The sequence below is a fragment of the Brienomyrus brachyistius genome, chromosome 9, assembly GCF_023856365.1.
Source record: "Brienomyrus brachyistius isolate T26 chromosome 9, BBRACH_0.4, whole genome shotgun sequence".
Classification (NCBI taxonomy): Eukaryota; Metazoa; Chordata; class Actinopteri; order Osteoglossiformes; family Mormyridae; genus Brienomyrus; species Brienomyrus brachyistius.
In genome coordinates this window covers 15,561,168-15,585,373 of record NC_064541.1, presented here as the reverse complement: position 1 = coordinate 15,585,373, position 24,206 = coordinate 15,561,168, and the positions used below count along the sequence as shown (strand labels likewise).

The 24,206-nt window shown below is 44.0% G+C and overlaps 3 protein-coding genes across 5 annotated transcripts; all 3 read left to right on the top strand.

Moving 5' to 3' along the window:
- The first annotated feature begins 6 nt into the window (after nt 1-6).
- Nucleotides 7-9,306, top strand: pdia7 (protein disulfide isomerase family A, member 7). 3 transcript variants are annotated; one of them, XM_049027121.1, is made up of 14 exons: nt 493-655; nt 1,284-1,330; nt 1,538-1,616; nt 3,055-3,172; nt 3,449-3,556; nt 4,602-4,731; nt 4,859-4,972; nt 5,079-5,204; nt 5,787-5,969; nt 7,053-7,161; nt 7,256-7,384; nt 7,493-7,572; nt 7,908-7,965; nt 8,135-9,306. In XM_049027121.1, the coding sequence occupies exons 1-14, from the start codon at nt 647-649 to the stop codon at nt 8,222-8,224; spliced, it is 1,380 nt and encodes a 459-aa protein (XP_048883078.1). In that variant the 5' UTR covers nt 493-646; the 3' UTR covers nt 8,225-9,306. The 3 variants fall into 3 exon arrangements, with proteins under 3 accessions (XP_048883076.1, XP_048883078.1, XP_048883079.1); XM_049027119.1 differs by lacking the exons at nt 493-655; nt 1,284-1,330 and adding an exon at nt 7-465; XM_049027122.1 differs by lacking the exons at nt 493-655; nt 1,284-1,330 and adding an exon at nt 715-750.
- A 450-nt stretch (nt 9,307-9,756) lies between these two features.
- cct3 (chaperonin containing TCP1, subunit 3 (gamma)) lies at nt 9,757-15,891 on the top strand. The gene is made up of 14 exons (XM_049027118.1): nt 9,757-9,872; nt 11,252-11,313; nt 11,665-11,715; nt 11,944-12,006; nt 12,114-12,210; nt 12,406-12,523; nt 12,704-12,890; nt 13,164-13,313; nt 13,644-13,776; nt 14,064-14,145; nt 14,261-14,441; nt 14,581-14,826; nt 15,079-15,210; nt 15,605-15,891. The coding sequence occupies exons 1-14, from the start codon at nt 9,845-9,847 to the stop codon at nt 15,698-15,700; spliced, it is 1,626 nt and encodes a 541-aa protein (XP_048883075.1). The 5' UTR covers nt 9,757-9,844; the 3' UTR covers nt 15,701-15,891.
- A 555-nt stretch (nt 15,892-16,446) lies between these two features.
- Nucleotides 16,447-21,161, top strand: LOC125749655 (glycosylated lysosomal membrane protein). The gene is made up of 6 exons (XM_049027123.1): nt 16,447-16,614; nt 17,136-17,411; nt 17,619-17,813; nt 18,746-18,964; nt 19,079-19,344; nt 19,807-21,161. The coding sequence occupies exons 1-6, from the start codon at nt 16,513-16,515 to the stop codon at nt 19,976-19,978; spliced, it is 1,230 nt and encodes a 409-aa protein (XP_048883080.1). The 5' UTR covers nt 16,447-16,512; the 3' UTR covers nt 19,979-21,161.
- The last annotated feature ends 3,045 nt before the right edge of the window (nt 21,162-24,206 follow it).

Here is a 24,206-nt window from a genome sequence, read left to right as displayed (position 1 = left end):
CTGACGAGTTATATAATATTTTAAGGGACCGAATTTGGAGGTCCATGCCCTGTTCACGTCAACCATCCTGCTCTTCCACACCAATGAGCTCCCCCTTCTGCTCCGTGGACTTTGCGGAGTCTGACACTCGATCCTCCCACTGCCGTCCTCCATTCGCTGCCTGTGTCGTAACGGGTCACCGGTCCTTATTCATAGAAAATAGATTTGACTGCAAAGAACGATCCAGATTCGCACGCCCTGGGGATACGCAGTCATAGCAGTGACATTTGGTTCTTAATAAGTAGATTTTTTTTATAACGCCTCGGTCAAAAGCACCGCCAAGATGTCGCCGCTCTGCGCCGCTTTGCTGATGCTGGGAGCCGCTGTTGCGGCGGCGGCCAGCGACGTGCTCGAGCTCGCCGACTCGGACTTCGATTACGCGCTCGCCGAGCACGAGACGCTGCTCGTGGAGTTCTTCGCGCCGTGGTAATAACGCCTTCGAGCTTCAGAAGTGACGGCTGGCCGCGTCCGCTACGCCGTTCTTTGCTTATCTGTTTATTCATTTCCAATTTTCTTTTCCGTCTTTCTCATTACAGATAGAATAGAACGGGTTATAAAAAAATCTGCGAGCAGTTTGCCTTAACCGGGTTAGCGCTATGAAGTTCTAATGAACACGGTAAAATCCCGGAAGATAAATATGATTAACCTGTGTTCAGGTGTCCACAGATTCGGGGTGTGAGCTGTCCAATCCTTATGTATCGGTCAAAAAATGTACGTGGCCCGCTGTTAAAATAAGTGGTCGACATCGCCTACGACACAGTGCGCACGATTAATGTACTGCTTGCACGGTTAAAATGCTTGTGACAGCACTTGTATATGTGTTTCACCAATTCCCGTGTGCTGAAATGAATCTGGCTATGGCTTGATATGTTTCTGCAAAGCAGTTATTTACGGTGCTTTACTGATGCGATATATGATCTCACCTTTTATTTTTACTCCGATACGTCGAGGAGGGTACACGCTGCTTTTTTTAGTTTATTGTGCTGAAAAATATGAGGCGCTGGGTTTGTCTCAGATGCGGTCGCACTAAGCAAAATGTGATTAACCCAGTAATGGCGAGTCTGCGTTAAATGAAGCCGATTTCTATTATTCGCTTGTAAATAAGCATAAACTGCCATGGTCCTTGTTAACAGCTTTGGCAAGCTGCTCTATTTTCACTTAATTTTCTAGTGAAGCACTTTTATTTTTGGACAGCAGGCTCTGGGGATGATTTTGTTCAGTGTCAATGTCATATGTATTTGTAGGTGAGAGGGGTGGATTTAAAGTTCTGGATTTCACCTGCAAATTCCCGGTGAGATGTAGGAATGAAAGCTGTCAGATCACCCAGCGTTAAGGGGAATCCACACCTCATCTTCAGTACATCTGTCAATACATCTTAAGTACATGCATATAGTTAGTATGATAGATTGGTGGGAAACCGTTTTAATATGTTTTTACTCATTTGTCAGTAATACATCCAAACCCTTCTTTTCCTGTTGTTTGTTTGTAACCCTTTCAGGTGTGGCCACTGTCAGAAACTGGCCCCTGAGTATGAAACCGCTGCAACTCGACTTAAAGGGATTGTACCCTTGGCAAAGGTAATAGCAAATCTCAAACCTGCATGTCTAAACTTTGTTCATCTGCCAGAATAGCCCACAATTGTGCCCATCTACCTCTAGAAAGTGCTTCATGGAAAACAAAACTAAATTCTAAATTGTTGGATGAGTATATTGTTCTTTAAGGGTCTTTCATTAGTACTATTTTGCAGCTCTTAATGGCTAGACAGCTTTTAATTTGTTTGTGGGTTAACAGTCCACAGTTCAAACAACCACCCGAAGAATTACAGAGTGGAAAAAACAAATGAACACTGTGTGTGATTTGTGATTAAGTAAACTGTAAATTTTTAAGTATAGCAGCAAAAGAGTGCAATTAAAAATACCAAAGTGAATAGTGCCGGGGTGAGAGTGAAACAGGACCATTTTACATTTACATTTACATTTACAGGATTTGGCAGACGCCCTTAGCCAGAGCGACTTACATAAGTGCTTTGAGACTCTGCAATAAATTTCCGATGCTAGCTCAATAAGGACCCAAGCTATGAATACTATCTCTAAGAACTCCATTGAGTAGTGCAGAATTTAAAAAAAATTTTTTTTTAAACACACACCAGAAAAAGAATCGCGTAAGAATATAGAAGTTCTACGTCAGGTATTTCTGAAAAAGAAAAGTTTTGAGTCGTCGCTTGAAGACAGTCAAGGATTCAGCTGTTCGGACATCTAGGGGGAGTTCATTCCACCAATTAGGTGCCAGGACAGAGAAGAGCCGAGATGCGTGTCTTCCTTGTGCCTTGAGGGGAGGTGGGACCAGTCGAGCAGTGCTGGAGGATCGGAGAGATGGTGGTGCAGAGCGGGGGGGGAGGTGGGGGGTACCTAGGTGACGGGGGTGCTGAAATCCTTAGGGAAGCTGTCTGGCTGAACAGTCTCCGATGTTCTGGTACCTTCTACCAAATATGAAGGGGATGAAGAGTCCATGGGAAGGGTGGGTGGAAGATGTACTGTACAGTGCAACCAATGACACATTTGCAGTGCTATTCACTCCTGCAGAAAGCCTCATTTGTGTAATAAAACACTGCAGGACAACAACTGCTTTCCAATAAGACAACTACGTTCAAGGGTTTGATCCATTTGAAATGGCAGTATGATGGCACTAAACACACAGAGTGCTTGGGTTTACCTTTAACAGAATATCTGAATTATTTGCTTTGAGTGACTGTGACTGTGAATGTTCTAATGACCTCTCCATTAGCTTAGCACTTGTTGCTGTACTGTGTTACCCCTTCTAACTGTGGTTTGGTCTCAGTAACCTTTTTTCTTACTTCCGCTGATGTTACCGAGCTGGCTTAGGATAAAGGACTAAGAAATAGAATATAGTGGTACTGTTAACTTTCTGTAGTCACAGGTACTGGGTGATAAGTGATAAAGGGTTTATTGTGATAGACCGCCATTTAATCTGTGCGGTGCGTCCTGTGCTGTTCAGGTTGATTGCACCACAAACTCTGAGACCTGCAGCCGTTTTGGAGTCAACGGATACCCAACACTGAAGATATTCAGAAGCGGACATGAGGCTTCTGCTTATGATGGACCCCGCAGTGCAGGTGACGCTCTTGCAGGAAGTCTGTGGGTGCATTTAAGCATGTGTTGATGCGAATGATGTGCATTGTTGCCGGACATAATGTTAGGATGAACGAAAGTCACTGAATGTGTACAATGCACAAAAATAGCTTGCTCATATATTTTTTATATTGAAATGTAGGTGTTGATTTATTGACGTTTTCTGACCTGTGTTTTGTTTTGCGGTTAAGGTAAGATTTCATGGCACTGTTTCCGACCGCTGAGTTTGTGAATGTATCTCTGTGCTTATGGGTGCACAGAGGGCATCGTGAGCTACATGAAGAAGCAAGCCGGCCCCAGCTCAGTGCCCCTCCACAGTGAAGAGGAGCTGAACTCCTTCATCAACCATTTTGACGCCAGCGTGGTCGGTGAGTTTCATTTCGCCATCCAATCATGTCCAAACTTTTCGTTGAGGCCGACGCTTATACATTTGTTTATATGCTGCTTTTGTGGTGGCAGGGTCAAGTCAGATTATTATAAGGGTTGTGTTATGAAAGTGTAGCTGTTCCACCATTAATGGTTGATGATGAATTCATGATAAGATTAAAATAAAAAATTCCTGAAGCAAAATTCTTTAGATTGAAAAACTAATTTAACAAGTTTTCATGATCTGTTATTTCACTCACTCTCACTAAGTGATAGTTTTCCTAACGCACAGGTGGTTTCCATTCAGACATAAGAAAGGGTAGTAATCTCGGTGGGCTTGCTAAAGACCTATCCCTGCAGCAGGGATGAAGTAATGCAGTTGACTTACTTTCACAGCACAGGGATAGAGATCAAGGTGGGGGGGGGGTTCCTTTATCATCCTCTACAGCAAACATGGATCCTGCTGCAGTGTTTGATATTTATTATGTCTTAGTTGAGATGAGATCATGCCAGCTGACAGCAAATGTATCCTTTTTGTTACCCCTGTATACATGTCTGTTACTTAGAAATCAGCTGGTCTGCTTCCAGTAAATAGTTGCTAGTGGCCGTTTCACAATATTATATAACTCAAGCATACCACCCTTCTGTGGAGGCGGGTGCGATTCCCACTTCTCATAAGGGACACCCTGTAGCTTGGGGATCCATGGCTCCGGCTGCCTGTTTGAGAAGCCGAAGGATCTGCTACCTTGTAGAAATGTCCTTCATTTGAAACACAGTAATTAAATGTTACTATAATACTAATATGATACCAAATAGTAAAAACACCTTCAGCAGTATTCTAATCAAATAACGTTATAATAATAATTGAGGTAACTTGATTATTTAGTGTTGGAAAGGGAGACGTTATTGGCCATTATATGTATGTATACCTGCAGTGTGACTTTGTGATGGACAGATTTATATATGAACTTGAACGCAAACAGACAGACATCTAATAAGCTGCTGTTCGCTCCTGCTCCTGTCTGTCCGCTGCATCATTTTGCCCAGGATTCTTCTCTGGGAGCGACAGTCCGCAGCTGACTGACTTCCAGAAAGTAGCGAGTGTTATGAGAGACAGCTACCGCTTCAGCCACACCACACAGCTGGATCTGGGCTTCAAACATGGGGTGGAGACAGAGTGAGTGGAGCGGTGGGGTAGGGTGGAATACAGGGGTGTTAGAATTGTTTAAAATAAATATTGGAAGAAAATCAAATCTTGTATGTACCCTACTCAGTCCTCTCCCTGCTGTAAAAATCCTCTTCAGGAGTGTTGTGCTGTTTCGCCCCCCCCGGCTCAGTAGCAAGTTTGAGGACAACCTGGTAAAGTTCAGCGAGTCCATCTCAACTGCCTCACTCCGGCGGTTCATCCGGGATAACATGTGAGCTTTGTTTGGTTGTTCATTTGTTTCCTATGCTAACCTTAGCTCCGTTCATTCTTTTATGTATTTAAAATCCGCATATGTAATGTATTCTCCTATTACCAAGATTTGGACTGTGTCCACATCTGACCAATGAAAACAAAGATAGTCTGAAGGGGAGGGACCTGATGACCGTTTACTATGATGTGGATTACCTGCGTAACCCAAAGGGCACCAACTACTGGAGGAATAGGCGAGTGAATCTTTCAATCATTCCTAATACATTTACCTAAGTGATCTTTTGTTTCTGCCCTAACTTGTGTGTGGAGTTTCCCTGTTCTTCTCATGTTATGCAGGTCCTTTCTGGATGCTCTGGTGTCCTCCTGTAATCCAAAGACATGCACTTCTGATAAAATTCCATAATTCTGGTCCTGGTGGGCCAGATTTTCACTGTTTGCATGCAGACCTACTAAACCCAGAAATTAGCTGTCTAAGATGTTTTTGAGCAGGGAAATCTACAAACTGTGTTGGATTCTCCCCCGCCCCATGACCAGAACTGGGAAACCCTGATTTAAGAGAATGCATTTAATACCCTTTCTTTGTGCCCTTCTGTGTGTCCACCACAATCCTGTACTGGATAAATAGTTGAAAATGGATCGTCTTTTGTTTTTGATAGAGGTAGACAAAATGCATACATGTCTTGAAAAGTTGAATATTTCAGTGCATCTGTCTAGCAGGCTATTTTTAAAATATACAACACCCATAACTGCCTTCAGTTGTTTCCTGCAAGATTTTATTCTTTCTTTTGACTCAACAATGACTCCCCTCAACTTAGGGTGATGAAGGTGGCATCCCAGTTCCATTCACAAGGCCTACATTTCGCAGTGGCTGACCGGCAGGAGTTCCAGGACCAGCTAGAGGAAGAGTTTGGCGTGGAGCCATCAGAGCTGGGGGAAATGCCCCTAGTCACCATCAAAACACGTGAGGGCAGCAAGTACATCATGCAGGAGGAGTTCACGTGAGTGTGCCAGTGCAGCTGTCCCACGTGGAGCGCCAAACACTGTCCTCACATCGGTCTGTAGTAGCAGGAGCATGCGGCATATTTGTACTTGACTTCAAATTGACATGATGAGTGATTTTCAAGTTATAGTTTATGATGTGTAAATATGCATAGAATAGGATATTCTTTAATGCACAGACATTTTCTTTGTGGTTTGATTTAAAGCTCAGATCGAAATTGGCATTGTTATGAATTATATTTTAAATTATGAAAATCAGTCAAACAACATGTACTAAAATATATAATAGACAAAAAAGGTAGCCAAAGCCAAGTTACACAATGACATAATTCATGAGAAAGACAGCAGTCATTCTGTTGAGACCTGGCACAGCATGCAGTCATCCAAGGGTCAAAGGAATTGAGAATAATAGCATCACCTGTCACTTTGTTGACTGTCCTTAAGCTAACAGCGTTTGCCAAAATCAGTTTCTCAGAGTGGTAAGCGAAGGCCAAATGTTAATATATATTTTTTCTCCACTCCTTTGTTTCCCTTTGATTTGTTTTTCTCTGAGGGTTTGCTGGAAAAGCTCTGTTGCGATGGCTGCCTGGTGATGGCACCTATTTCTAGGTTGAAAATTACCATAGGTGGGAATTGTAAATCACTCTGCAGAATGAGGCTTCATCTCTTAGCCATGGTGTTTGGATGGCAAGTTGGGTGGTGAATTTAGGAGTTAAGTTTAAAGTAATCTTGAAAATTATATTTTAACAATTATGTGTTGTTTCTTATTAAATTACATGGCAAAATAGCTTGTGTGTTGGAGGTTGTAATCATGTAGGTTGGTTATTTGCAGATGTGTTTTTTAATGATGAATTAAAGTGCGTACCTTCAAGGTCCATGAAAATTAACAAAGGTGTCACGAGGCTGGGGCATTCAGGACTGAAGCTCTGAATCAATCTAAGCAAGCTACAAATGGTTAGCTCAGACATTTTAACAACTATGCACTCAAATTGGATAGCAACGGTCGTGGTCTTTGATATAGCAGAGGTGTGAAGAACCCAAGAAAAGGTGCTTTTCATGCTGACAGAAGTTGTGCGTTGCAGAAGAGATGGTAAAGCCCTGGAGAGGTTCCTGGAGGATTATTTTGCTGGGCGTGTGAAACGCTACATTAAGTCTGAACGCCCCCCCGAAACCAACAGTGGTTCCGTCAAGGTGTGTCCCATTGATTTGAATAATATCTTTGATCCCTGAGGGAAAGCCAGCATTTCTTTATGAGCATGACCCTCTGTTGTTCTCCACACCACAGGTAGTAGTGGCAGAGACATTTCAGGAGATAGTGAATGACCCAGCGAAGGATGTGTTGATTGAATTCTATGCCCCCTGGTGTGGGCACTGCAAGAACCTGGAGCCCAAATACGCAGAACTAGGAGAGCAGGTGAGACTTCTAAATAGGCTTATAGAGTATATGGAGAATACTGGTACTGTAGGCATGAGTGAGACATGAGTGTAATGCATATATTATTGATTGTTCTCCTGATCCCAGTTGTCTGGTGACCACAACATTGTTATTGCCAAGATAGATGCCACTGCCAATGATGTGCCACCCAGCTATGATGTCCAGGGGTAAGGCTCCAGGCCGTCATCCTCCTCATCCTCATCATCCCTCCATTTTGTCTCCTCTTCTGACAATATCTCCCTGCATTCCTGAGTGAGGCCTTCATTGCCCATTGCTCTTGGTAGATGGTCACGTGGTGAAATTGTGCGTGTGTTACGGAACTTAAAAACACTTAATCTCAAACAGTGTTCTGAGTGTGATACTTGCATGGACCGTTTTACATAGTTGTTTTAAAGAAATTATATTAATCCAGAAGCAAGAAGCGGGATTCTTGCATCTTTTTGTCTGTATTTATTCACAGTAATAAAAAAAAATATTGTCTGAAAACATTCTTTTTTGTTAGATTCCCCACAATCTACTTGTCACCAGCTGGGAAGAAGGATTCACCTATACGATATGAGGTGAGGTATTACTACCTGCAGACACCCAAGCACTTTTAAATGTATGTAACTTTAATAGAAATTATCATAATGTTGACACATTGCTAAAAGATGCTTGTTGTGTTTGTTGAAATGAAGTTTTTTGCTGTTTTTTAAGTATTTAAAATTTTTTGAATGTCCGTGTTCTTAGGGTGGTCGGGATGTCGAAGACTTCCTGAACTTTCTGAAGAAGGAGGCGACACACCCCTTGGTGCTAAGCTCCACCAGGGAGGACTTGTGAGGAGGGGGAGAAAGGAGCGCTGAGGACGGAAAGGAGAGACAGGCGGATTGGTAATGAAGAGGTGCAAATATCTCTGACAAGGACGTACTGCCCAGGAGTTAGACCCACAATCGCACAGGTTCCTTCGCAAAATCTCAAGAAACTGGTCAGATATCCATTGCACCTGATGTTCTGGATGAAGTCTGCTTTCCACCATCGCTATAGGAAGAATTGCAGGTTTTCTGAAAGCTGGGATGTGGTGGTGATGGCTGTAAAATATCACACAAAGATCCGAGAAGCACAGAGCAGGAATGCCGCAGGACTTGACAAACTTCAAGGAGGATTACACAGTTGCTGTCTAGCCCCTCACTTTCTCTCTGTGCCTTTCTGTCTCACATGCACAGATATTCTTCACCTTTTTATTTTTTTGTTTGTCATAGGACAGGCAGCTATTGGTAGTGAAGTTATATTTTATTGAAATTGCTGTCTGGGATAGGCTCTGCCCCCAAGATTGATGGATGTTGTCATGAATGCTGTTATTACAGTAATCCACCAGTTGTTAGAGAATGTATATAACTGTCAAACGCTGCAGAACTGAAGACATTGTATGTCACCATCTACGTTAATCTATGAATAATGTTTGTAGAACCGTCCAGGGAAAATAATCAGCCAAGATGTGTGGAGTTCTGTGGCAGTTACCCTTCTACTGTCCCAGTATTCCCAATTCCCAAGGTAGCAACTAAATACTGTGTCTTTTGACACTACTATCTGCAAGTAAATGGGACAACAGCAGCCTACAGTACTTGTTTATTCAACTGAACACTTAAATCAGTCTGCATTTTAGCTAACGTACGTTATTATTCATGAAGTTCAGTCCTTTACCAAATCTTGACTGTTACATATCTTTTGCTTCTTAGATCTGAAGGATTGTACCAAAATAAGTACTTGAATTTTTTTAACTCGAGATGAAAAACGTTTTCAATATTAAGGTTATAGTTTTATTTTGGGGTGAGAGGCTGTGTCTTTTTCTGTGTATTCTTGCTTGCAATTTTCCATTCGAAAATAAACCTTTACACAATAAAAGGATGGCTTCAGGTTCAGTATCTTTTTGCATTATGTGTTTGTATGTTGTAGTAATTTCGCCAGTTTAGAATATTCTGTCACCATTCCAAGGCTCAGCAAGAAAACGCATTTTTGTTCCGACCTTAAGGCGGGGAAGAGGTCTGTTTATGGAAAACTGCATGTCCCATAATTCAATTTAAATGGAAGGAGAATAACGCACGTGTCTTTTGGTACTCTCTTTATTTTATATCTCAGTAGTTATGCATTTTAAAATGCATACATGTTTATGGAATAAATAGTCTGTATAAAAACCATGCTTTTACATATATTCCAACCTTGCCAGTTCAAACGATTTGAAAGCACATGGTGATACCGGTCTTTTCGACAAAGACACGAGAAGGCAACACCCATACTTGTAGTCCGTAATATTCTCTCACGCTGATTGGTTGGATCGGCTGTCTGTTAAGCTTACTCTATTATTCATTGGTGCTTTGGCCGTTTCTCTGTGCCGTCAGAACGGTGCGTTTTTTGTGCTTGGCTCAGAAGGTTCCAGTCGGTTGTCTCACACGAGGAGTCAAAATGATGGGAGGACCGGTTCTTGTGCTGAGTAAGTAATCATGATGATAAAGAATGTCTTCTCTTACATGTTATGAGTATGTAAAACTCCAGATAACGTGTTACATTCATACATTTTTATGTAGCTGATACTACTTACAGCACCACGCAGTTAGCTAAGTAGTGTAAGGCGTGAATTGGGCCCTGGGTTTAGCTCTGCTGAAGTCTTCATTGTAGCCGCTAACTAAATTTATTTAAATACTAGGCTGTTATTCTCTCAACCATAATCCGTTTCCGTTAATCGTCTAGATTGAAATAGTTTTCTTCCAGGTAAGCATGACCGCCATATCTAAGGTAACGGCAAAGAGGGAGTGAACCAAGGCGGATTAATAGTCCAGTAAATGTACGTTCAGCTATTTTCTTAATGCGACATTTTATAAATGCATCGCTTTCTGTCATTTAAGCGGCACCGCAGTTGAAATGTTTAGAAATTTGGGCGACTTCCATTGATTTCCGTAATGTTGTCTGATGCTGATGCTAATGCTAACGGAACGGTATGGGGACTTTGGCAAATATGCCTGTCATTGTTACTGCAGTCCTGATACTGGCTACATTCGGCAATGGTTTGTCCTGGGTCGCCCCAATTTATGCAACTTATTAGTCCTTAATACCTTGCCACTTTACGCTTTAAAATCTATATATTTGCGGTACTCTTTATGGATCGAAGCTTATGCCAGTTGCCTTGGAGGGCCTGCGGTTATTTTTAACTTCACTGCCTCCCCATCCTTTTCAGGTTAAGATTTCTAGTTCAGAGATGATGATTGGCATGGCTTTAGACCGCCTATCTGTATCAGACGTGCTTTTTATTGCGAAATGCATTGCGGAAACACTGATAAAAGTTACCCCTCTCAGTTTGAGGGGAATGGAAACGGTAAGTTTACATTGTGGCCCAGTAGCATATAGTTACCTCGAAGATGGCTTGCTGTTAGTTATGCCCCTGGGTGCACTCAGCAAAGCACATGCCTTGTTGACAGGAGTTTGTTCTGGAAGACAACTTCCCACCAGGAATGATGCATTATGAGGCGGATAAATCTGCTCTGTACTCAAATAGCATCCACCTTATCTTAACATCAGAATGCATTTATTGCCGTCTAATATTAAACGCCATTTTTCCAGATTTGAAAGCAATCAGCTGGTAAATCTCCCTTTTCATATTACGATTTAACTCATTTACATGTACTTTCATACGAAAGCATACCCTGGCTTGTTAGCTATGTTGCACTGTTGAAATCCTAAATGGTTAATTTATTGTTCAATTGACGAACAGCTTATGACCGAAACAGACATGCTTCGCCTAGCAGGGATCAGGAATGTCGTCTTAAGTATTTTTTTATTAATTATGTGACTGATTCAGTTTCTCCTTAATTCCAGGCCAGAATGTGAAACGGGAGTCTGGGCGCAAGGTTCAGACAGGAAACATCAACGCAGCAAAGGTGATGTGATTATATATTCATTTTGCCATTTTGTTTTTTAAGCCTAGGATTGTTACAGTTGTATATTTCTGTGTTTTGTATCACTGCTTTATTTTTAGCAGAACAATATGGATTGCAGTAGGACTTGGTTATATGCTGTTGGATTTTAGGGGTAATCAGGACAGTCCTGTTCACAACACTGACCTGCCAGCAAAATATAAAACCTATGGAAATCAGTACTATGCAGGCGATGGAACCATTCATGCCTCTGTTTTTCTCAGAACATCACAGACTGGGGGAAAACGACTCTTATTTTTCCGGGGGTACTGCTGGATAAAAATAACGAATGCACTTCTTGTTTTTGCAATGCAGACAATAGCAGATGTAATCAGGACATGTCTGGGACCAAGAGCTATGATGAAGGTGTGTATGTTAATAGATTTTAAAACTGTGCCACCTCTAAGTGCAGAAATAAATGATGCATACATATTTTGATTATGGAAGGATACTGGTTTTGTAAGTGGAATCTCCCTTTTTTCGAAAGTGTGTCTTGTTTTAAACACTCTGCACAAAATAATTTCTCTTGTACGATGACCACCTGTCAGGTGATGCTGTTGCTTGGCTCCATTCATGCCTCTCTTCTGTCTATAGATGCTTCTTGACCCCATGGGTGGCATTGTAATGACCAATGATGGGAATGCGATCCTGAGAGAGGTGAGAGGCCCCATATGATGACTTCATGGTGCTCAGTATTCATTGGCTATTACAAGAGTGAACTCCGACAGAACCGGCCAATAGCAAGCCTCCGTCTGTCTCCGTAGATTCAGGTGCAGCACCCAGCAGCTAAGTCTATGATTGAGATCAGCCGCACGCAGGACGAGGAAGTTGGAGATGGCACCACCTCCGTCATTATCCTGGGTGAGCGCACTGCTGCAGGCTGTCCACTGCACGTCCACTGCTGCAGGCTGTCCACTGCACATCCACTGCTGCAGTGAGAAATAAGCTCACCCTTCTGATATGAAAGAAGGCTACACATTCATGATCGTTTGGCTTCTGTACCATGGCAGTGCTAGGGGTCAGGCTCTTCTCATGCCGTTTTGTGGCTCTCCCCAGCCGGCGAGATGCTTGCTGTGGCAGAGCAGTTCCTGGAACAGCAGATGCACCCCACCGTGGTGATCAGTGCCTACAGACAGGCCCTGGAGGACATGCTCAACTTGCTGAAGGAAACCAGGTTTGCAACCTCTTACTCTGCCACTCGACATCTTTCCTTTCTGCTGCAACTGTACCTCCACCAGTCAGTTTTTTTGGGATCTCGGCTCTTTCCCCAGCTTCATCTTGTCCATCTCTTTCAGGGCCTGTGCCCTTTCTCTGACCATATACTAACCTGTCATCTTCCTCTACCACGGTGCAGCACCCCTGTGGACGTGAACAGTCGGGACATGATGCTGAAGATCATCAACTCGGCCATCAACACCAAGGCGCTTAGCCGTTGGTCAGAGCTGGCCTGCAACATCGCCCTGGACGCCGTGCGCACCGTGGAGCTGGAGGAGAACGGCCGCAAGGAGATCGACATCAAGAAGTACGCCAAGGTGGAGAAGGTACGGGCCGACCTCAGACACTTCCACGTCTTGTGCCTGAGAAGTAGTAGACCGATCTGATACTGGAAACCCGTTCGGCACTTATTGGTTTATTTATCGTTTAGTTTTATCTTAATTATTTGTACCTTTTGGTTGGCTTGCTGTTCAGCAAAAAAAATCCTGAAAAATGAACACTTTTTAATTTCACTAGTAAACATTGCAGGTTTGCTCGCCGACATTTAAATGCTTTGACGTGCACTTATCTCCCCCGCCCCCATGTTTTTTTGCACTCAGATTCCCGGTGGGATCATCGAGGACTCCTGTGTGCTGAAGGGCGTCATGGTGAACAAGGACGTGACGCACCCACGCATGCGGCGCCTCATTAAGAACCCACGCATCGTGCTGCTGGACTGTTCCCTGGAGTACAAGAAAGGCGAGAGCCAGGTAATCCTCCCAGTCGGCGTCTAATCCGGCGCAAATTAAATGTATACAGACCTAAGAAGTTATAAATCAACGATAAATATAAATTATAGTTGTGTGCAAAATTATACATGAGAGAGTCCAGAATATATGGTGCAAACAGCAAGTGCAAAGCAAATGTGCTAAGTGCAAACATGCACGCCACTGTTTCTCTCGTTACTGTGGTTAGCTTCAGATGGGTGTTTATAAGCTTCCCCAATGCCCGCGTGTTTTTCTACACCCTCTTGTCCAGTCGAGATTGCGTGTGGTACTGAGGATGTGATGAGCAGGGCCCTCTTGGAATTCTCTCTGCAGACAGACATCGAGATCACGCGCGAGGAGGACTTTGCAAAAATCCTGCAGATGGAGGAGGAATACATCCAGCAGATCTGCGAGGACATCATCCGTCTGAAGCCTGACCTCGTCTTCACAGAGAAGGGCATCTCCGGTACGGCACCGCTATACCCCCCCCCCCCATCCGCCCTCTGACTTTGCTGCGTACCCATGCCATGACCTTAGAGGCCTTCAGCCCGACGTGACCTGCTTCTCATTAAAGCCACAGCACGTTCGGAGATATGCAGGAAGTAAGAGAGTGAGCTGCAGATCGAGGCGGCTAGTGGATGGACCCACTGCACAGCAGTTATTTGTATTCGTGTTAAGATTGGTTGGTTGGTCCTCGGCGGAGCGACGCCCTGCTGCTGGAATTTAAAATCGGTCCGTTTTGTTCCCCATTAGATCTGGCTCAGCACTATTTAATGAAGGCCAACATCACCGCCATCCGTCGTGTCAAAAAGACTGACAACAACAGGATTGCCAGGTGGGTAACTGTGTGCCCCCCCTCCCTTCATGGACCCAAAACTACTTGACCTTTTAGTCTTCAAACCCTTTGCCTCGTTTGGGCGTCCCTAACACTGGATGGTGACCTTCCCCAGGGCGTGTGGGGCGCGGATCGCCAGTCGGACAGACGAGCTTAAAGAGGAGGATGTCGGCGCTGGCGCGGGGCTGTTCGAGGTGAAGAAGATCGGCGATGAGTACTTCACCTTCATCACCGAGTGCAAGGACCCCAAAGCCTGTACCATCCTGCTGAGGGGGGCCAGCAAGGAAATTCTGGCTGTGAGTGAAGGGTGGCAGCAGGACAGTGGGGGTGTGGGGCTCATCAGTGGGGCAACCAGTTATTTTGTTTGAACTGTCAGTACAATGCTGCTGGTAATCCAGAGTTGAGCGGGACGTTCTGCATTCGCTGCACCCGCAGGAAGTGGAGCGCAACCTGCAGGATGCCATGCAGGTGTGCCGCAACGTGCTGCTGGACCCCCACCTGCTGCCGGGGGGCGGGGCCGTGGAGATGGCCGTGTCCCAGCGCCTGACGGAGCACTCGCGCACCCTGACCGGGGTGGAGCAGTGGCCGTACCGCGCTGTGGCCCAGGCCCTGGAGGTCATCCCCCGCACCCTGATCCAGAACTGTGGAGCGAGCACCATCCGTGTTCTTACCTCCCTGAGGGTGAGTCATCCCACAGAGTTGTGGAAATAAACAGGTTTGCGTATTTCCCTTCCTGATTGCAAAAATAAAACATCTAAATATTGTTTCCAGGCAGTTTCTTGAAGTGTTTGTACTGTCATCCAAAAACAAAACCCCATAACTACATATTTTATCGAAATGAAGTTAGTGACTAAAATCAGATCATTTAGGCTCTGCTTTAGCTCTTCTTGTGATCCCAGACTGGTGGTAAGTGTCCTGCTTCTCCTCCTCTAGGCAAAACACTCCCAGAAGGACAACGTGTCGTGGGGGGTGAACGGTGAGACTGGCACCCTGGCAGACATGACCGAGCTGGGAATCTGGGAGCCGCTAGCTGTGAAGGCGCAGACGTACAAGACCGCTGTGGAGGTCAGTCAGGGGTCCCTCCGCTGCTCTTGCAGTTTAGCCTTTGTGTATGTCTCCTTACGCCGTAACAGAGTGGAGTTCTGCTGCTCGACTGTCCATTCCCCAGATCGCAGAACCGTCTCCACTGAAAACTGATATTTTTTGATGATTTGAACAATAAACCGTTTTCCTATTTATTTAAATTGAGCTACATTTTACCTGTATCTGTTTGAGCGATTGCGTCAAATTCTAGATTGGATGCGAAGCTGTTACCCCAAAGAGCATCGCGGCTCTTTGGGGACTAAGTTGACTTCATGGTGCTTTAACCCTGTTGGGGAAAAAGAGGCTTCCTGGGCCCGTTATATTTTGATTTTATTCCTTTCTCATGACTTCCCCCTCTCTCTCTCTCTCTGTGCAGACTGCCATTCTGCTACTCCGTATCGATGACATCGTTTCAGGACACAAGAAGAAAGGCGGAGATGACAAGACCGGCGGAGAGCAAAGTGCAGAGTAGTGGGATTTGGGAGGGGTGCTGAGACAAGGCCGTTATCTGGAGAGACGTGAACGCAGAGTGGATATGAGGAACGTGGACCTGACTCCTCTCCGATGTGTCCACTATGCGAAACATTCAGGCCGTTTGTAAGTCTTTGGCTAACAAATATGACCTGTAATGTAAACTAAATAAAAATGAGAATGTTCTCCTGACTACATTTTTTTTCTTTGAGCTTTTTTTTTTTTTTTCTTAATTCGACCCCTGTAGAATAGTTATCTCTCATCTCTGATTGTGCGTGATTCCCCTAAAAAGGAGTATTTAAATTTGCGTTTCTGGCATCCCACAAAGTAGGTAAAAGTAATTAAAAGTCCCGATTGAGAAATCATTCTAACCCCAAAATGTATAAAGGTACTTCTAGAACAAAGTTTACAAAAGTTTCATAGATGTGGAACCATGGCATTAATTTAAACCATCAGCTAACTTTTGCATTGCAATTGGGTTATTCTTGCATTCTGTAATTGTGGCACAATATTATTCAGAAAACTGCAAGAGGTTAGCCTGTCAGTCTGGACCCTGTCTTGACACCCAAGCACTTCCATTCCCTGTTAGTGTTATTTGCTCCTTTTACTTCCTTTGCATTGTTAATAAACTTTTCTTCAAAGACTAACGCTTAATGGGTTTTAATGGGTTTGCATCTGATGGTTTGGGGAAGGGGTAGATTGCTTGGATTAAATTGGATCGTCGTTAAACGCGGCGCCGCTCCTCCGTCAGCTGACCGAAACTCACGCGGTTCCTCCTCACGTGACTCGGCGCTTCTCCGGCCGCAGCTAAACATGGCGGTGGCCGTTTCCTTGCTGCTCTCCCTCTGCGTTTGGCCGTTTCTTACACGGCCAGCTTCTGCTTTTATCGGCCGAGGCGACACGTACCATCGGAAGGTAAAAAAACGGAGCGGCTTTCAGTTTCATCGGCTTTAAAGCCATAGATTATGGCTGGCGCTGGCTCTCTCGCTGTTTGTTATTCCTGCGCAGAAGCGACAGCTCGCTGGCTGCGTTAGCACTTAAAATAGATTTTTACGGTTATTTTTGTACGTTCACATTCGATCACTGGGTAAACCTGTTCTGTTGAGGACTGGCAAGTTATTAACATGAGTTTAAATTCGGTGTAACGTAACTAAATGCTAGCTCGGTCCGGACAAAATTGATTATTAATGTGTGAACACATAAACCTGGCATACTGTGAATCATTCATGGTAGCTATCGGCTATTGTGGGGCTGCAGATATCAAGTGATAAAAACACAAATATTCATGCCTTGGGTAAATAACGAATTGGTTAACAGTTGATAACACCTGTGCTGTGCACGTTTGATGCGATTCCCTTTCCCTCTCGGACCTTGTCCTTTATCCCTGAACCAAAATGAATATTTGTCATTCAGTAATTTGACTTTCTCTACCTTAGGTGTCCCTGGAGTTGAACCCAGGTTTAAACTCTTCGCATACTGCTCCTCTGGGTGTTATTAATCTGCTGCATGTGAGGGCAACAGGGAACAACGACACCCTGCATTTTATCTTCTGCAGCCAGGGGGCGCCCGCAGTGCTGTTGGTCCACACCGACTCGTCCTCTTCCTCTTTGAAGGTGGACTGGCCTAAATTTCTTTCAGGCAACCTCTCTGGCAGCCTGAAGATAGAACCAGAACATACTGTTCACTATAGCAGTGCGCTGGTCTTCACTAGAGTAAGTGGATTCTCCATTCTTCCATTTGTGCTTTTATATGTCTGTGTTATGGTGCTTCTTCTTTCCTTCTTCATTTTGGTGTGGTCTCTGAAGCTTGTCGCACCTGAAATTTAGCTCCAAAAATGGCACACAGCCATACAATGACTCCATGAAGACGTGTGGGCATGCAAGCTCGCCGTAATGCATCTTCTCTCTCCCTTTTCATAGCTGTGGGAGTATGATGATGGCAACGACACAGCGGACCCCACACATTTGCCCCCCTCCAGTTTCTTTCCACCCTACGAGCTCCAGAACTTTACCTGGGTGGACCTCAACGGGACCCTCAACTATACAACCCACACCGCCCAGCTCTGTGGAAAAGGTCCCACGGAAAGTTTCCACAATGGCTCCTTCTGTCTGGGGGTGAGTGGCGGTCTTACACTTTTATGATTTTAAATATTCTGATAACCAATAAAATTGGCTAATATAATTTTAGATTTCATTATTTAGATTTATTAAGTAATATATCAGATTTAAAATAACATGCATATAATGCAAGCTATGCTATTAGTAACCTTATAAAAACCCAAAGAAACAATTAATAACAAGTATTGCTCTCTCAAACGAGCAAACATTAAAGTCCATTCGTACAAATAATTACTGCCTGTTCCAAACTTACCATATTACAGAATTTTCATTCGCAGCCAGTTACTAATAAGTCTTTGGTCCAACGTACTAATAATCCCAGGGTAGGACTGGTAAGCGTAGCCTTGGCCAGTGAGAGTGCTCCTTTTCTGGGTGCCATATGGACATTTCATTGGTGGGTTATCCACTGACGCTGATAATCAGTTCAGTGCAGCCTTTTCCGCTGTTTTAGGATGTGGGAAACTTCTCTTTCATTGAACTCTTTCTCGGCCAGTTTTGATGTACTTGTAAACCTTGATCTCTAATTTTCTACTTTTTAGTGATTGTGCGGCGGTGAATAGTTTCTGAATTTTATTTGAAGTTAATTTGCATCTACACAAAAAAGATGTTAGCACAAAAAGCATTGTCCCGTACAGAAGTATATAGCACTCATCTGGAGAAAAAAAGTTTGTTTGCCTGAAAAGGTCGTAGACCTGTTTGAGTTCAGTAAAAAGTTTGTTTTTTTTTCTTGAAAGAATGACATAATCATCTTGTTTTTACAAGTAATGTTTTTCTGAATTGAGCTAATCCTGTTTTTATGAGTAATATTATTCTTCCAGGTGAATGCATTGTGCTTCCATAGTCCCCCTCTTTTAAAGTTTGAATAATGTACTGAGTTTCACTCGTTGGGAGCTCTTGCATCACATAGTTTCACTCATCTGCCTCCACAGTTCTCTGCCTTTGAGTCGGAGGGGCGTGACCCGGCCTGGCCTTGCCTGCTTCACAACGCTAATGCCTCTCAGGTGCGGTTTTGGCTGAAGGGAGTAACGGGGAGGTCCAATTTCTCACGCTTTGTTCTGGAGCTCCAGCACGTTGATAGCAAGGAACTGTCGAGCCAAGTTGAGACACTGAGGTCCATCGATGATGAGTACACGCCCTCCATTTTCCAAGTAAGTTACACTCATCCCATATTGATGGTTTCAGGTGGCTGGAAATGAGTTGAACCCCTTAATTGTACTTGGGGTATCATCTGACCCCCGCTGTGATCATTCTCCCTTCTGTAGGTGTCGCAGTGGGTGTCTCGTCCCCTCAACTCGACTTCACCCATTCTCGGATATGTCCAGTGGAAACCGGTAGCTTACCGTACAGAAACTCCCGTGCTTAATGATGCCACTCCTTGTCGGCACTCGCAGCTCATGCCCACGGACCAGCTGCCCGCCTCTGACCTCATCCTGGCATATTTTGGCGATGGTTACAATGCCCACAGGCTTAACGTGACCTTCAGCATTGCTGGAGACCCTTTCTACAATGCCACTAACTACCTCAGCTGGTAAGTCGTTCAAAACACTCTGTCCCGCAGCATCCATTCATGCAGGTTTCTAAATCGATATTTTTACGAAGTAGCACAGCCTCCCAAATTAACATCGTTGCCTAGTTCTTCTTACTCTGTGGTCCCAGCTGCAATCCTGTGATGTGTCATTCTTGGGATATACATTTTTATTATAAATCCTTTCTGGACACATCGGCCTCTGATTTCACTGTCACAAATCGGGATGCAGTGCTCTGCTAAGTCAAGTTTTATTTTTTATTTTTTTGCCACACTGGCTAGCAGTTTAACAATGATAAGCTGAGTTTTGTTGTAGCTCACTGCGTAACTTTGTAATTGTCTTGAGGGGCTTTTTGTCAAAATGGTGTCTAATAATCGAAGTGATCAGTAAGCTTTGTATTTTTCTGTTAGCTGACTTGCTAATCAACGTTAAAGTAAGTAACCATGTGCCTTGTCTCTCTACAGGACCGTCTTGGTGGGTCTGGGCTCACCTCCCATTGAGTCCTTCTCAGCCCTGGTTATAGGCATCATGGCTCTGGGGCTGGGCATTCCCCTGGTCCTCATCCTCTTGGGTGGGGTGTTCGTGTGCGTCCGCAAGCAGCGCCCTGTCCCGCAGGGCTATGAGCCAATCAACTAACAGCCAGGCCGCGTGACTTTGTGGAGGCCTGCGTCCCCTTGGGCGCCCTCGTTCAGGTCTGAGGACCAGCTTATCTGACCACTGTACCTTCCAACAATAGACAAGAGTCATGGGTCCACGGCTGCACCCTGATTTACACTCTTTCGTCATCTTTTTCACTTAACACTGCCAGTTAGTGCACTTTAGATATCCGCTAAGAGGTATCCGTTAAAAATGATTTTCAAGAGCACAGTATGTGAAAAGCCTGAAAAGGTCATAGACCTGTTTGAGTTCAGTAAATGGCAACTAACTAGTGGGCTTTGTTGCAGTTTAAAAATTCTAGATTGCTTAGGATGGTATCATGTTAGTTTGCTGGTCTCCAGGTAAGCCAGCAATACGAGGGATCTTAAGAGTTTTTGAGTTTGTTGCTCAGACAGAAGGATAAAGTTTGCACAGGAAATGTCAGATTTCAAATGGACTTTTGCTAATCTGTTTTAAAGGTTTTGAATATAGGTTATAAAGGAGTGAACTGTTTCATTTCCAATGGAATATTAATAAACAAATGTATTTTTGCTCTGAGCTGGTGCTTATTCTTGTACATTAGCATGTTGTTCATTTTGATCTTGGTAAATCTTACTTTAATGTACTAAATATTGCTGTTGCAGAATGAAACGTTGCTTAGAGTTTTGGAGAAGCCCCCTGTCACCCCCCCCCCCCCCCAGCACCATCAAGACTCTCTGTAGCTTCTGCCTAGTCACATATATGGTGGTGGGAGATGTAACAAACGTTCTTTTTGAAAATTGTTCTATCAATTATGTTGTTAATGTTAAATATTGGTCAATGATCACCCTCTTAGTCAATCAAAATTCAATAATTGCTCGCTGAAATTAATCAAATAATGCAAGTTTACTCTGGTTTAATTTTCACGAAAAAGGCACATTGGCCTTTTAAAATCCATTTCTATCTGAAAAAAAATTAAAACGAAGCCAGTGATATTTTGAGGTTAATGTGATTTTAAACTTGATCTTTACTGAATTAATCAAACCGCTAAGGCCTGCAAAGAATTAACTGTCTTACCTTTTCAAAAATGTTCTAAAAAAAGCTTTTTGGTTTTTTTCCAGCAGTCCCTGGACATAATGCTGCTTGTAATTATCTGTATATATTCTCATCCTTTCCTATTAAACTTTCCTTCATTTTCTTGAGATCCCTTTGTCTTGTACTGTCTCTTGCTTTGATTAAAAGGTTCATAAAAGTAAAGCCCTTAAAAGTTTATGTAGGATATTGATTAAAACTCAACACCAATCAGTAGGAATGCATGCTGTTTGTCGCACGCTACAAAATAATACATTATTACCCCAGTTGTTAAGAGTGCACTTGATTACTACCACCATTGGGGGGGGGGGCAGTAATCAAAATCTATCTAAAGGGCCCTCATCCCTCAGTGTGCAAATTCTATTGACTCTGGGGCCTCTATTGCTTTAGATTGAAAGTGCCCAAGCAGGCGGGCTAAGGAGATATTTCGTCATGGGAGCTATGCCCTTTTTTTTTTACCACATTAGATTATAAACATCGGCTATTTTCATTAGTAGATTTGCATTAGCTTGGCCAGCCCTGATCCACTGTGGAAGCAAATTTTCAATTATCGGTTTAATATGTCCTTCCATTTAACAATCAATTATTCAGTAAGTCATGGAGAGCCTGCAGCCTGTCCTAGGAAACACTGAGCACAAGGAAAGTGAGAACCTTGGATGGTACGACTGTCCATTGTAGGGCGCGTCCACACGCACATACACCCAGTGCCAGAGAGCCCCACATAACACGTGGAGGACGTACATAAAGCTGGCGGTGAGATTCCAACATCAAACCCTGGATGCGTGAGGCGATAATCCCACCTAAATGAAAACCTTAGTGTGACCCAACAGGGTGTGTGTCCTTTCAGAACTGGCTGACTCATACGTACATGGTTTTTTTAAAAATACATTTTATTAAAGATTATCGTTTTGTTTATACTGGAATAAAAATCACTAGACAATTATATTACACAACATAGATTCTGTTTCTCACTAGCAAGATGGCCAATTACCTTTAAGATTATAAGCATTATAGGAGACAAACACCAGATCCCAGTAAAAGCCAGACAAGACGAAAATTCCCATTTGGTTTGTGCCATGGTCAACATTCCCATTAAGAATGTGTCAGGGCAAAAAATTCCCAGTAAGAGTGTGCTATTGTGAAAATTCCCAGTAAGAGTGTGCTATTGTGAAAATTCCCAGTAAGAGTGTGCTATTGTGAAAATTCCCAGTAAGTGTGTGCCATGGTGAAAACTCCCAGCTGGTGGGTGGCTTGATGAAAATTCCATGCAACAATAAGACATGGCCAGTTATAGCTAGTGTATGGGATGGTGAAAATTCCCAGGAAAAATGAAGCTTGGTGAAAATTCTCAGCTGGTGTGTAGCATGGTGAAGACTCCCGGGAAGTGTGCGTCACAGCGGACATTCCCAGTGTCTCGGCAGGATGAAGTATGAAACAGGCAGCGGCGACAGCATAAGTGCCGCTCAGTGGAGTATAACACACACGACAAGCTGTCATATCTGTGCACGTTTACAGTGCTGCGTGTCCAGGAGGAACGTCTGCTCTCCATCACTCTAGGGCTTCTCCTGTCTCTGGGTCTATGCCACTGTCTACCTCTGAAACGAGACCGATGCATTGATTAGATGGATTCAGAACGGTAGAGCCTTGTTGTGGAGGGCAGGGGAAAGACAGCTATTTCTGGTGGCAAGAAACTGAAATCCGTTGCAATACCATTGAGTAGCCTGTAAGTGGCGGCCTAATGGTTAGGGAAGTGTGGTTGTGATTGAAAGGTTGCTGGTTTGAATCCCCGACCAGCAAGGTACCACCCCCAAGCACTGCTCCCCGGGTGCTAAACAATAGCTGCCCACTGCTATGTCTGTTAAATGTGGAGGACACATTTCGTTGTGTGCTGTGGTGTTTCAACAATAACAATTTTTCCACTTTCTTAAAAGTGGTAAGAGGCTAAGTGTCAGACTAGAGCCAGAAGGTCTCATTCCTCACCCATGCTGCTGTTGCAGGGCTGTGCGATCAGGTGCTGGTGAGGGTGAGCTGGTGGGATACTCAGGCGCACGGGGCCCGGGACTGTCACAGTGCGGGGGGCCAGGGGCTTCGGCGAGCACTCAATGCCGCCTGGATCTACAGCTGCAGGTTTTGGGGGGGTCAGAACTGGGTCATTGGGGGAGCTATCCCCTTGCTCAATTTTGCATGATTATTGGTGAGCAAAAAGTGACAGTTGCTCAGACACCCTCAGCACCCCCTCCTCCACCCCACCCCAAACAGGCACCAACATCAAAGGGCTCCCACAATGTGGTACAACACATTTCAGAGGGCTCTTAAATCGTTGTGATTGTAATGTGGCTCTTCACCATCACTCATATATTTCACACTCATATATTGTTCGTTACTGCTACAGAATAAATTATGTTGCACTGGTGAGTGAGGAATCAAACCAAATCATGCAATTAATTTTAAATTAGCATGTGGTGAGGAAGTACACTGTAAAATATGGGGCGTACGTTTTGAATCTTGTCTACAAGGACGTCATCTAATTTTGCCCAAAAACTCGATCATGTCGAGTTCCTGCCAAAACTCATTATGTGACTTGCGAACATTACCGAATTCCACTTGTGGAAGGTGGACCTGAGGACCGGGCAGACACAAGTCGCTTTGAGAATGGGACTCCGGAGGGACTTCACCGGCTGCACGCCCGACGTGAGACGACGTGGCGCTGCCATCGAGCTGCGCCCAGTGCTGTACCGACGCGTTCTGGATATCTGCGGCGACAGCCAAACATCGATTATTCGACTAATAATCTCTTTGTGAGCAAAGTCACAGTCATAATACCTTTATGACGCAATGTTTCTGGCACGCTGAGTAGCCTATATGTGTTGACCATAGAATAACTGTATACATTGTTTTCCGAATGTAGCGCTTTTGTAATTAACCGTAAACTTAATTCAGTCTGCTTAGTGCAGAAACACAACCCAGTGCTTAAGATGTATATAAAAGCAGAGCAATCTCTCGTTTTAGCAAATAACATGGATCTTTCTAACTTCCCATATGAAGTCGGAACTTAGAGTCACGACTCTCACTTCTGCTTCTGTTACAATGCATCATATTTACAATAACGCTTTAATTACAGCTACTCCGTATAATGCTCCAGGCTTCGCACATAATG